This window comes from Centruroides sculpturatus, unplaced genomic scaffold (genome assembly GCF_000671375.1).
Source record: "Centruroides sculpturatus isolate CEXI.00-Female unplaced genomic scaffold, Cexi_2.0 scaffold370, whole genome shotgun sequence".
Taxonomy (NCBI): Eukaryota; Metazoa; Arthropoda; class Arachnida; order Scorpiones; family Buthidae; genus Centruroides; species Centruroides sculpturatus.
The window spans coordinates 372,939-385,186 of record NW_019384564.1 but is presented as its reverse complement, the minus strand read 5'-3'; the positions used below and the strand labels follow the sequence as shown (position 1 = coordinate 385,186).

General features: G+C 28.8%; 1 protein-coding gene across 1 annotated transcript in view; it reads right to left on the bottom strand.

Moving 5' to 3' along the window:
* The window catches only part of LOC111624023 (inhibitory POU protein-like), a 2,876-nt gene extending 2,136 nt beyond the window's left edge, over positions 1-740 (bottom strand). The window contains exon 1 of the mRNA XM_023366792.1: positions 489-740. Within this exon, the coding sequence (XP_023222560.1) occupies positions 489-620 (132 nt within the window). The 5' untranslated portion in view covers positions 621-740. The remainder of the gene's footprint in view (positions 1-488) is intronic.
* Between the last annotated feature and the right edge of the window lie 11,508 nt (positions 741-12,248).

Below are 12,248 nucleotides of genomic sequence, written 5' to 3'. Positions count from 1 at the left end.
TTCTATCTGACAGATTAAATTGTATCAAAATATACAAATTCTTTTTTGTTTTATTTTTCGTAATATTTAAAAAAATATATAATTTTTAAAAACATTAATTTATGAAGAAAGGAGAGAGAAGAAAGAGGAAAAAACTATGTTATTGAGAAGATGAGTTTTGATTAAATTAACACCTTGTGCACCTTTATAAGTTATTCAAACATTCCGCAGACAAATTATTCATAACTTTAGCTTTCGCATGACTACAATGTAGATTTATAAAGAGTTAAGTGATAATTTCTTTAAGTTAACTATATTATTATTATTGTAATAGCAACTTTAAATGTGTCCAGAGATAAAAATAAGTTAATTTCGTCTATAATTTTTACAAACAACTCGAACTTTTTATCATTTTTATATAGGTTATAAAGTTAGGTAAGTGTTTAATATGTTTGTGATTAAACGGGGTTGTAATTTTTGGTTTAAAACGATATGAAAGTGATACCTACCGTTGGGTTACCCATGCAGTGTCTTCTCATAGGATCTGTTGTTCTGTAATTTGGTGAGTAGCGACCGGGGAAACATGTTCCAGTTCCAGTGTTAATCGAAGGATGTAGAGACATGTGTTGTTTACTATTCATGACGAAACCATGCAATACTCGACTTTCCCCAGTCTCGATATCAGAGACGGGGTTAAACCGTTAAGCCTAATAAAAATGCACTAAGCCAACACTACCAACATGCTATTTCCGACTGTAACACCGTCGACCATGTGTGTGCACCTGTACGTTGATCTGCGCACCGTCGACACACCACACAGGCAGAGGGGGAGGATTCTCTTTGGGGGATGATAACCGGCCGTCACGTGATGCCGGCGATTTATGTCGGAGCATGCGTGTAGCCTACCATGATGGCGGAAAGTTGTTAATGGTGTTTTGTTGTTAGTTTGAAACCGATGCCACATACGCGACCTAGATTGAAAAACACAGATCTGCCCCTGATAAACTGTCTTTCCTGCTCGATTATTAATACTGCAGTGAAGACGGACAGCAGGAGCCATTCCGTTCTCAATCTCATAAACACCTTATTTTTATTAATATTTACTATTTTATCTATAAAATATTTATAATAATTTAATTTTTACTAATTTCTTTAACTAATTATGCAAATTATTTTATAATTTTATAAAAATTTGTTAAGTTTTAAATAGTTTAAAAACATGGCTAAGTATATTCAGAATATTAATTAAATTTATTCTTAAAAAAAGATTTTTATAATAATCATGTTTTCTGATAAATTGTTATCTACATAAATTATTGATTTGTATGAGAATATATGGTAAATACATTGTTTACTTTGGTAATATTTTATTAGTGTCGTGAGTAATGCATTAACCAATTGTAATATTTATTACGTGTCTTACGTAAGGTTCAAAATGTTAATGTTCAAACGTCATGAAATCAAATTTTTATAATTGGATACTTTTAAGAATGATCTAACTATACTTTTATATTATTTATTTATTTTTTATTTTTTAAATTTCTAAACATAAATTTAAAATTTAATAATAAAATTTGTAGTAAACTTTATTGTTATTTTAACACGAAAACTAAATTTTTAACGCGACAAATTTTGATAATTTCAAGCTTATCTTTATCGTTTTACATTGGTTTTGATGTAATTCTTAGAATCTTAAACATTTTTTTTTTTCCATGATTCGATTTTGGTACGTTGAGAAAAATTTGATCAAATTTGAACTTCTTTTATTTGAACAAAATTAAATTATTTCTGAATAATTGGAGTTATTTTTAGTTCTTTCTAAGCCAAATTTTTTTCGTGTTACTTCGAATATTTTATGAATAAATAACGCAAGAAAATGTATATTAAAAACCTATAAAAAAAAGTTATAAAATATCACATTAAGATATAACTACTTCAAATGACATAAGAGAGAAGTGAAAGAACCTCAAATAAATTTATTTTTAAAATAATTATTTAATGAAATAAATTTTAAAAATTAATATTTAGAAAGAAAGAATATAGTAAGATTTAAACATAGTATAAAGTGAAATTTATTTTAAATGTAAAAAATTCTAAGAAATAAATACAAACAAATCGAACAAAACACAAATGGGTAGGTAGGTCTGTATTTTAATCGATGAATAGAGTTACTCTGATTGGTAGCTACGGTATCACGTGAAGAATACGTAATTTGTCAGTCTGCTTTACCATATTTGTTTACAGTAAAGTCATTGGATACCAAGCAAGGCGGTGCAATGCAGATCGTGGTACGTGAGAGTTTATCTGAAGGAACAATCATTATAAATAGTTGTCTACACAAGATATATGGGACTAAATTTATTAGTTAAAACTTAATGCTTTTATAAACTAGATTTTTGAAAGAAAAAAAAAAGAGATATTTAACAGATGATAATTTTCTTAGTTTTATTTTTAAACAATCGGATTTTGTGATTATTATGCGTGAAATGAGGCCGCCTGTTCAACACGAAATAGTATAGAATAGTTGTAAATCTTATCTTCATAAGAATTTGTTTTGACATTTATGTTTGGGTTCTTGACATAGAATGTCGCGTTTCCATGGCTAAAAATTGTTTCTAGTTAGTATAAAACGAAACTGTAGTTAGTAAAATTAGTTTTTCCAGTTTTATCGTTTTAAACGCCTGTAAATTTATCTTATCCTTTCGCTTGCGTGTTATGCAGTGAAGCTTCAGATTGTATGATTAAAGATCGCCTACATCTTTTACCGAATATTTTTTCAAATTTTTTAAATTTTAGTTTCTAAAAGCACTTGATATACACGTAATTTTTTATATTTATAATTAATTCTTATAATTAGAATAGAATCAAAATATTATTTTTTCATTGTTTTAAATGAAGCAATGATCATAAATAGATCTAACATTGATAATGTAGATCTATCTTTGACTGAAGCAAACNCTGTAGTTAGTAAAATTAGTTTTTCCAGTTTTATCGTTTTAAACGCCTGTAAATTTATCTTATCCTTTCGCTTGCGTGTTATGCAGTGAAGCTTCAGATTGTATGATTAAAGATCGCCTACATCTTTTACCGAATATTTTTTCAAATTTTTTAAATTTTAAATACCTTTATTTATTATTTTACTATAAAATATCTACTCGGAGGTTAAAAGGCTATTTATTTATTTAACGCGACAAATTTAAAACGTATTTTAATTATTTATTAGCGATAGAATTTGATAATATTTATACATAAAATTGCAATTTATATAATTAAAAATAGCTTATAAATTAATTTTAAATCGAGACAATTAAAACAATTATCTATTAATATTGTTTATATACATTTAATTTATTTTTTGCTAATAAAAAAGATATGAAAATGATGTTTAAACTCATTAAAAAAATAATAGAAAATGGGTCAAGATCGGCGATAAAAGCGTCGAAACAAATTACAATTAATGTAATTTCCTGCTCCGTTTTGTTTTTAAAATATTCATTAAATAGTTAAAATATTTGGGCTGCCAGATATAATTCTATCGTCATTCCATCTAATGGTTTTGTTCATCGGACCACTAGAGACCAAGTTCATCAACTGAACTGGTAAATGGCAAAACTCTACACGCAAAGTTAACGTTAAAGCATGGAAGGGGGTGGCTTGATACAACCTCACCTCACGCCCTCCCCAATTCCGACTTTGCGTGGAAGTTAATTACGATCATTACTCTCAATATAAAGTCTCTCGCTCTTCAATGGGATGAGAGTTCCATCTGCTACTAAGCCCACTGTTGGGGGTAGAACACCACCTGCGGTGTATGTAACCCATAACATTGACGTTTGGTCTTGCTTCAGCGATTTTGTTTGGCTATATCGAGCATGCGTATTCGATTATAGGTCACAACAAACCCATAATGGATCTTTGTACTTAATAATAAATGTATATAATAAGAGACTTTAGATCTAGTATTTTAGTCCGCTGCTAAAATCGCTCATGCGTTATTTAGCTGTAAATAATTATCGTTTGGGGGTTTTAATATCTAACTACATCAATTTAATTTGTTCCAATAATGATTTTTTACTTCTATCTGACAGATTAAATTGTATGTTGTAAGTAGTAAATGGTTTAATTTATATTATATATATAGGGCTATATCTATGAGTGATTTTTTCTTCTTCTTATTCGTCCGATCAGTTATGATCTGTTTTGACATCAGAATTAGTTTTATGAGGTGAAAACGGATTAAGAAGTACCGCGTGGAGGGAGGAAGCAGATCCGATTGTGCCCTTGGATGTGATTAAAGAACAGAGAATATTTTTGATGAACTGAGGTAGAATTTAATACTTTAACCAATCTTTATCCTGATATAATAATGATATTCGAAATTTTACTTCCTTTTACATTAATTTACATAGAGTTACAGTTAAAATTAATTGAAAGAGAGGACTAGAAACAGTTTATAAATCACTGATAGGTGGAATGATGCTGATGCGAGGATGAAAGCGAAAATAATAAATGATGGAGAAGTTTTAAGTTTTCCGAAAAAATTAAATAAAATAAAATTTAACGAGTAAGATGATTAAGATTTACATTGCAATTATTTTACAATATTCTTACACAATTTTATATGGAGCTTAACTATATTCAATACAACGATATCGTAATGTTTTAAAATTATAACCGTTAATAAATTATTAAATTTAAATAAGTTTTTATATTTATAATCCAATATAACCAAATTTAAATAGTTCATAAATATATTTAAATCGCATTATAAACTATTGTATTTAAAAAAAACGCATTTAAATAATTCTAAACTCGGACGGAGAAGCGATTCTCTCTTTTATTTTTTTTTATTTTTTATTTTACTGTCTTCCATTCTTTCCTCTCTCAAAATAGAGAAGATTAAAAATTAAATATAACAGTATCATATTTGAAAAATATACTTTTGGAAAATTTTTGCGAAAATGACATAGAAAAAGACTTATTGTCTTTCAAGGACGAAGCAATGTTAAACCATTCCTTATTCAGCATCCATCATGGCTTCCGATTTACAATTTTTGATGCACATCCAACGTCATTTGCGATTGGTAAATGATACGCCTGTCCTTTTTTCCAGTCATTTATAAACGTAATAGAAAGCCTCTTGAGACTGCGACTTGCATCTTTGGACTGAAGAATGGTACCATATCACGTATTCTTTCACATCATTTCTTAACTCTTGCAACTACGCTTGACATTATCTCCAGATAGACAGTTAAAATCTCAATAAAATATATTTTGTTATATATATTTTTTCGTATTTTAAGTCAGTCAAAAACGAAGAAACTCCATTTAAAATTAAGACTTTTTTATTTTTTTATCTTCGTTTATTCTATGAAAACTTACACAAACACATAATTAACTCGAATTGTGGTTTTTCTATGAGGTTAAATAACTATTATTTTTAATTTTATATAGATATTAAAGCTTGCATAATAATTATACGGTTAATTTAATATGTATTTATGCTTTTCTTTAATACTTTTATGTTTCTACTTAAATGTTACTCAGATAAATGGATCTGAATAAAACTAATAATTTCTCTCTTCTATGTTTAGTGAGTGACTTATTGACTGACTCATAAATTCCCTATAAACACAAATCTTTGGCTTCTTTAATCATTCATCTACTCTTACGACTTGCCTCCTCATCAGACGGTTAATAAAAGTGATTCTAACCTTTCAATGACTGACTCACAGACTGACTCACAAAATTGACATATTTGCCAAACCAGAACATAAGTTTTATTCTTCTTTTGAGAGGAATTTTTTCTGTTTCTATTATATTATATATACTAGACTTTTTTATATTTATTTTTTTCTGTTTCCTGTTTAGTTTTGAAAAGGAACAAATAAAGGTTTTCCATACCAGTGTAATCTTCCACCAAAGAGACCACTACTACCCAAGAAACAATCCCAATCTTATGAATACTTAATGCTTTCCCCCTGGACACCCCAGAAAGTTAGAATGAGATTGCAATTGGCAACGGGAAGAGACTATCCGACTGATTTCACCTGCCAGGTATTCCATCACCTGTACCCACAGCTCACCTGGTTGTCCCTAGAGTTCTAGCAACGAAAGCAGAAATGCAGCTAATGGAGTGGAAGATAAGGTGGAGGGAAAAAAAATGGACCAATTCGATGACTGAATGTATTACGGCTGCGCTGTTATATATACTTCTACTATTTTTTTCTCTTCTTCTTCTGTTTTTTTAAGAGAAGAAAGGTCAAAATTGTGTAAAGTTTGTCACTGACAAAACTTCATTTCAAATATGAAAGCTTTATGAATTATTTAAATTTTATTATTTTTTAATTTTATTTTTTAGATTAAATTTGTTCGCTCTTTCTCTTTTTCTCTCTTTCTTCCTCTTTTTTTAACCTGTTACAATTTTATGAGTAATGGTGAATCTCATCTTAAGTAAGAATGAAGGAGTTGACCTTTCGTAGATAATTCGTATAAAGCTTTTAATGAGATGTTAATTATACGAAGGATGGTTAAAATCTGTATAAAAAGAGCGTGGAGAAACAATATAGAAGTTTATATAATGGGAAAAATTATTCGGAAGAGGCAGATGATGCGAGAAGCTGCAAGAATTGATGATGCAGATGCTTAAGAGCTGAAAAGGAAATGATGCAAATCTTTATATAAAAAATTAATTTATATAATTTTTATATGCTTAAATTGTTATAAAAATATATTATAACTAATTATTAAAAGAACTTTTGTAGAAATTTATCAATAATTATTGAAATAATTATGAAGTTATAAATTTAACATAGCGAACTTAACAAATGGATAAAATAGCATCTTATATAAATAGATTTAAAATATATAAGAATTTAAATAGGTTTAAAATAAACTAGAGATGTCTAAAATTAAGGAAACGTACAAAAAAATGTTAAAATTTACAAATTTATATTAAATTAATGAAAAAAAAACTGAAGTAAAACAAAAGATGTTCACGAAATTAGATTATTATGCAATTTAAATGTAGAAATTTATATAAATGTATATTTAGTAAATAAATTTATAATTTTATTAAAATAAGAATTTACATAAATTATTTGAAATCCTCAAAAATATAACATGATCAATATTTACTTCTATCAATATTAATAAATCTTTATTTAATACATAATTTAATATTAAATTGATAGTCATTTTGTACTCTTAATAAGATCTTAAAGTGTAAAAAATTATATCTCACCTGAAAAAGACTAACGCTATAGAGGGTGGCCCAAAACTCGATTAACAAAGAATATTTACGATTATTTTAAATGTATTAGAATACTGTAAATTATTCATTGAACATCAAACTAAAACAGTTAACTGACTTTTGGACCACCCCGTGAATTAATTAGAGTTGTCTGCGAACGATGTTGAACAGTAAATGAATTAAATTGGTGAAAATATTGTTATTATTATTATTCAATTAATTTTAATAAAGAAGGAATAGGATTTATTAGTAAATGATGCTCCTATACAGTAATTATCATTGTATAGGATAGCTTTGATTATCTTCCAGCTTTAAACCGGAATGAATTAAGGTAGAAGGTAGATGGAAAAGTAATCTGTAAAGCCAAAATTCGCATAACAAATTTGATTTGATTTTCAATCCATCTAATGTGCAGCATTAAAACTTACTCAGCAGTCCATCCAATCTTCGACTGAAATTCAATAAAAGTGTTGAATATAAAATTTTTTTTTCTTTCTTTCTTCTTCTTTGGCTGGTACAGTACGGTCGGTGACCATCCAGTCATTTGGGAATATAATAACAGAAATGCTGCACCATCAACCAATGTCTAGCTGTCACAATAATTGGACGTGATGCGATTAACTTGACGGACGACTTGTCTTAATTCACTTGACTTTGCGAATCTAACGCAGCTGGTTGTCAAGAGAATCCCAGCGATACCCATCTGGCCTTTATACAATAACATCTTCATCTCTTCGACATCGAGCCCACAACACGTGTACTCAGATGGTGTTTGATAAGGTGGCGCGTGGTGTGCGGTCGACGGTCACGTGCCCGACCTGGGGTGACACACGACCGAAAATATTGGAATTTACTGACTCGATAATGTGGGATGATGTCTACGACTGATGTATAGAGTGGGGTGAATTAATGACAACCGTGCCGAAGTGCTAATTTGGGGATAGTTGGGATGAGATCTCTAAATTTTCTAAGGATTATCGCCTGATTTCTGCTTGATATCTTAACCTTAACATTGGAGATTGATCCTGAATAATACAAGAATTAAACAGGAAATTTAACTTTAATTAGGTCGGAGGATGAGGATTGAAATTTATTTCATCTTTAAGACACATCCTTGCAAAAATCAAACAAAATCCTTACTGAATTAACTAAAGTTTAAGTGCGTAAATCTAAGCGCTTAAACATTACATATTAATACAGCGCATCTATAATACAATATACACTTCACAGTTACTTATTATTAAATATGTCTATTTTCCTTCTTAATATTGGATTCTCGTGGGATTTTTTTAATGTTATAGAGCCTTGTATAACTTAACACTGTATGTTCGACATACAGAATACGTAGAAAAAGTAATAGAACTGTACTTATAAGATGAAGATTTTCTTGTGAGAATAGAAAGATAAATTGAAAGCATATTGTAAATCATAAAGCCAAAAAGTTATCTTCGTAAAGTACAAAATTACGTGCTGTACAGAGCTGTAGAATTACTTCGAAACGCATTAAACTCTCACTTTACGAGTTTAACATGTGTGCAAGTTAGAAAGTTTTTCGTAAAACTTTCCAATTACAGAATGGACGGTCACTCCTATATAATAATTAAAGAAAACTTATAATTTACGTAATAAATTCGAACCCCAAGAAGAGAATAGTATATGTATATATCCGACATTACACGAGATCGCATCTCATCCTAGTGGGTGTGACCCGGTCGTCATCACGCATCCAACTTTTCACCATCGTTCTCTCATCGCTCATATCGTCTCGACCACCTGCCAGGTGTGCCGGGGGGTTGATAGAAAGAGAGTGAAAGAGAGAGAGCGAGAGAGAGAGTCACACAGAGAGTCATCCTGGCACCAGTCGTTAGAGACGAACCGCAATCCAATTTAGCTTGATTAAATGTACTCAGTCGGACAACTTAATACAATTAATAGACGTAAGGTCTCCTGCATTTTCGACGCCCTTTAACAGTAGGGATAACACGAGTCTGAGGGGGGTTCAAACGGGTGGTGACTTCTCGAAAACACACTAGGTAAATAACTGTGACGCCCTGTGTCACGCACGGACGCGTGACGTAAGAGAGCGAGCGTGGAGACTAGACCCTAGGGAATGGCAGCCAATCCAGGTAGCCGTCATTTTATTAATACTGCGCGTTCATTTCGACGTACTAATGGCCATCTCTGGGACCGATTACAACCAAGTCCATTTCATTAGTGGCCACACCTCTTCCCTTTAGATTGGGTTAATGGGTCATCTAAATGCAAAACGGTAATCGTCAAGTTAGGAAAATTTGCCCTCTGGCTGATTGCTAAGTTCGTCAATTTTCGCTTATATTACCTTTTAATATACATATTTTTATACTTTCTCGCTCTTAACTAAATCGCTTCGTTTTTCTTATATTTTAATCAATTTTCTTCGTTTATTTACTGATTGGATTTAATGTAATGTTAAAGCGATTAATATGAATTGTTAATTTGTAAAAAGTATATTGAAAGAGTGCAAAGTTTTCCAACTTGTCCACAACTTTTGTAATTTATACAGCGATTGGGCTCTTACAAATTTATATTTATTTATTTATTTTTATGTTTTGAGTAAAGCAAAGCTTTGAGGCAATCTTACAACCGAATCTTTCTAAGTAAATCTCTGCAAATATCATAAAAACTTCTCATTTAACACAATATTTCTGCAAATGATTCTATTATTTTTCTTATTCTTTATTCATATTTTTATAATTCTAGCTAAATGTATTCCATTTTTTCAGCATTTAATGTGCTTGATGTGCTTCCTTCAACTATTTTCTTCCATGATGAGTTTTTCTTATTTATTTTAAACTAACTTTTCTACTTGCTTTTCTTTTTATATTTATAATTAATTCTTATAATTAGAATACAATCAAAATATTATTTTTTCATTGTTTTAAATGAAGCAATGATCATAAATAGATCTAACATTGATAATGTAGATCTATCTTTGACTGAAGCAAACTCTGTCAGCGAATTCATTTAAATTATTGCAACTGAAATGACTATTATCTATCAATAAATATCTTTGCTACTCGTATACAATTATTTTAATACATAAAGAAATTTAAAAGCAATTTCCTTATTTAAAAGCATTCGTGTCGAGGTAAAGCTTCAGAATGTACAATTTCATTCACAGAAATAACAGATTTAAAAGTAAAATTTAATGTTAAATAAAGCAATTAAATAGATATTTTGTAACCCATCTTTTAATGCAAATCAAAATATACTTTCCACGATATTTTTCTTAAAAGCACTTAAATTTATTTGTCCAATAAATCAAAATAGACAAAAAGCAGAGAACAATAGTAAATCGCACAACAAGAATCCTGTCCAATAATATAACGACACGTCATTAGAGGAATAATTAAATATTCATTCTCTGTATTATTGAGTAATATTTTGGTTGAAAACCAGTCACGTGGTAGATTTGTATTTACTATGCACGTCATACGTCGTATATCGTATACGTTTACACGAATAGCATTGTTTATTGGTTATAATACTATTTAAAATATTAATAGAAAAGTATATCGTAGTAAAACAACCTTAATTATCGTTACGTCTACATATTTCTCATAATTACATAAATTATAATTTATCACACACCCTATACTGTTACAATAACGAAACGTATTATTCTACACTATAAAAGACACGAATTATGCACTTTTTTTATACTTTAATATTAAAAAAAAACACTTTTAAAAATCCACTTTAATCTCTAGAAATTAATAAAATGAATAAAAAAAAACAGTTCTAAATTTAGTTTTTTTTTAAAGTTTAATTTGTTTATTAGATCTTCTTTACTTATTTAAAAAAGGATCAATCAATTCTAGTTTTTTATTGCCGTTTCTACATTTTTTTTAAATTTTTATTTCTCCTTTTTTTTAAAATATTTTTCTTGTTAGGACGAAGTTGAAAAGGTTCCAAGATATAATCAAGTTCTTTAATTTAAATGGCAAAAAAAAGTAGTTTAAAGAAAGATGAAGAGAAAAATTGAGAGAATTCTTTTATTCTTTATCTATAGGATGTCTTTCAAACTAAAAACTTAACATAATTTTCTTATCTTTGGGTTTATACGATAGAATAATGATTAGTGTAATGTGATTTGGGAGTTAATAACAAAAATCTAAGTTTATATGTGTGATAATTATATCAGTTTGTGTTTATATAAGAAAATTGAAGTCTTCTTGATATATATTTTATTTTTTAAGCAAGTTTTTTAATCTATAAAATGAGCTCTTAATATAAAATAGCTTATCTTAAATTGATGAATCTCAGCTATTTTTTTTAAATTACAGAAGAAAATTAGAAAGGATAATTGTAAAAGAATTTATGTGAAATAATTACATAAATATAATATTTTTATAAGAAAATGTGAATGTTTCTTCTTGATATTCTACAATATATTTTATTTTTTGGCAATTTTTTTTTTGAATACAGAAAGACTTTATAGTATGGAATCGTCTATCTTAAAGCAGTCGAGTCTTATTCATCTTAGAAGAAAATTAGAAAGGGTAATTGTAAAAAAATAAAGGAACCTCTTTGACATAAATCTTTTCTTTTTCTATATATCTCTTTTGAATATAATTCCGAATAGAAAGCCCGTTTTTATAAAGAAAAACTCGATATGTTCCCATGCGTATGGATGATTACTTCATCATCTAAATCTGTTTATCCGATTTAAGGATTACTTCAGCTATGTAGAATCTTTTGAAGTATAACTTATGGCAGATAGGCCAAGATTTCTTCCATTTCGGTGATCTCTTTGGCATTCTCTATAAGTTTATGATACTTTTCAGAGAGTTTTCTACTATAGAAGCCTGTATTTCGCTTGAAGAAATATTCGATGCTGAATGAAGATAACTTCTTCAAAAGTTATGAAATTTGCGTATCTCTTTCGGATGTCAATTTTAAATATATAAATTTTTACTAAATTACATAAGAAGCTCTTAATTCGTAAAAATCACGTCTTTTAATCTGAACTTAATAC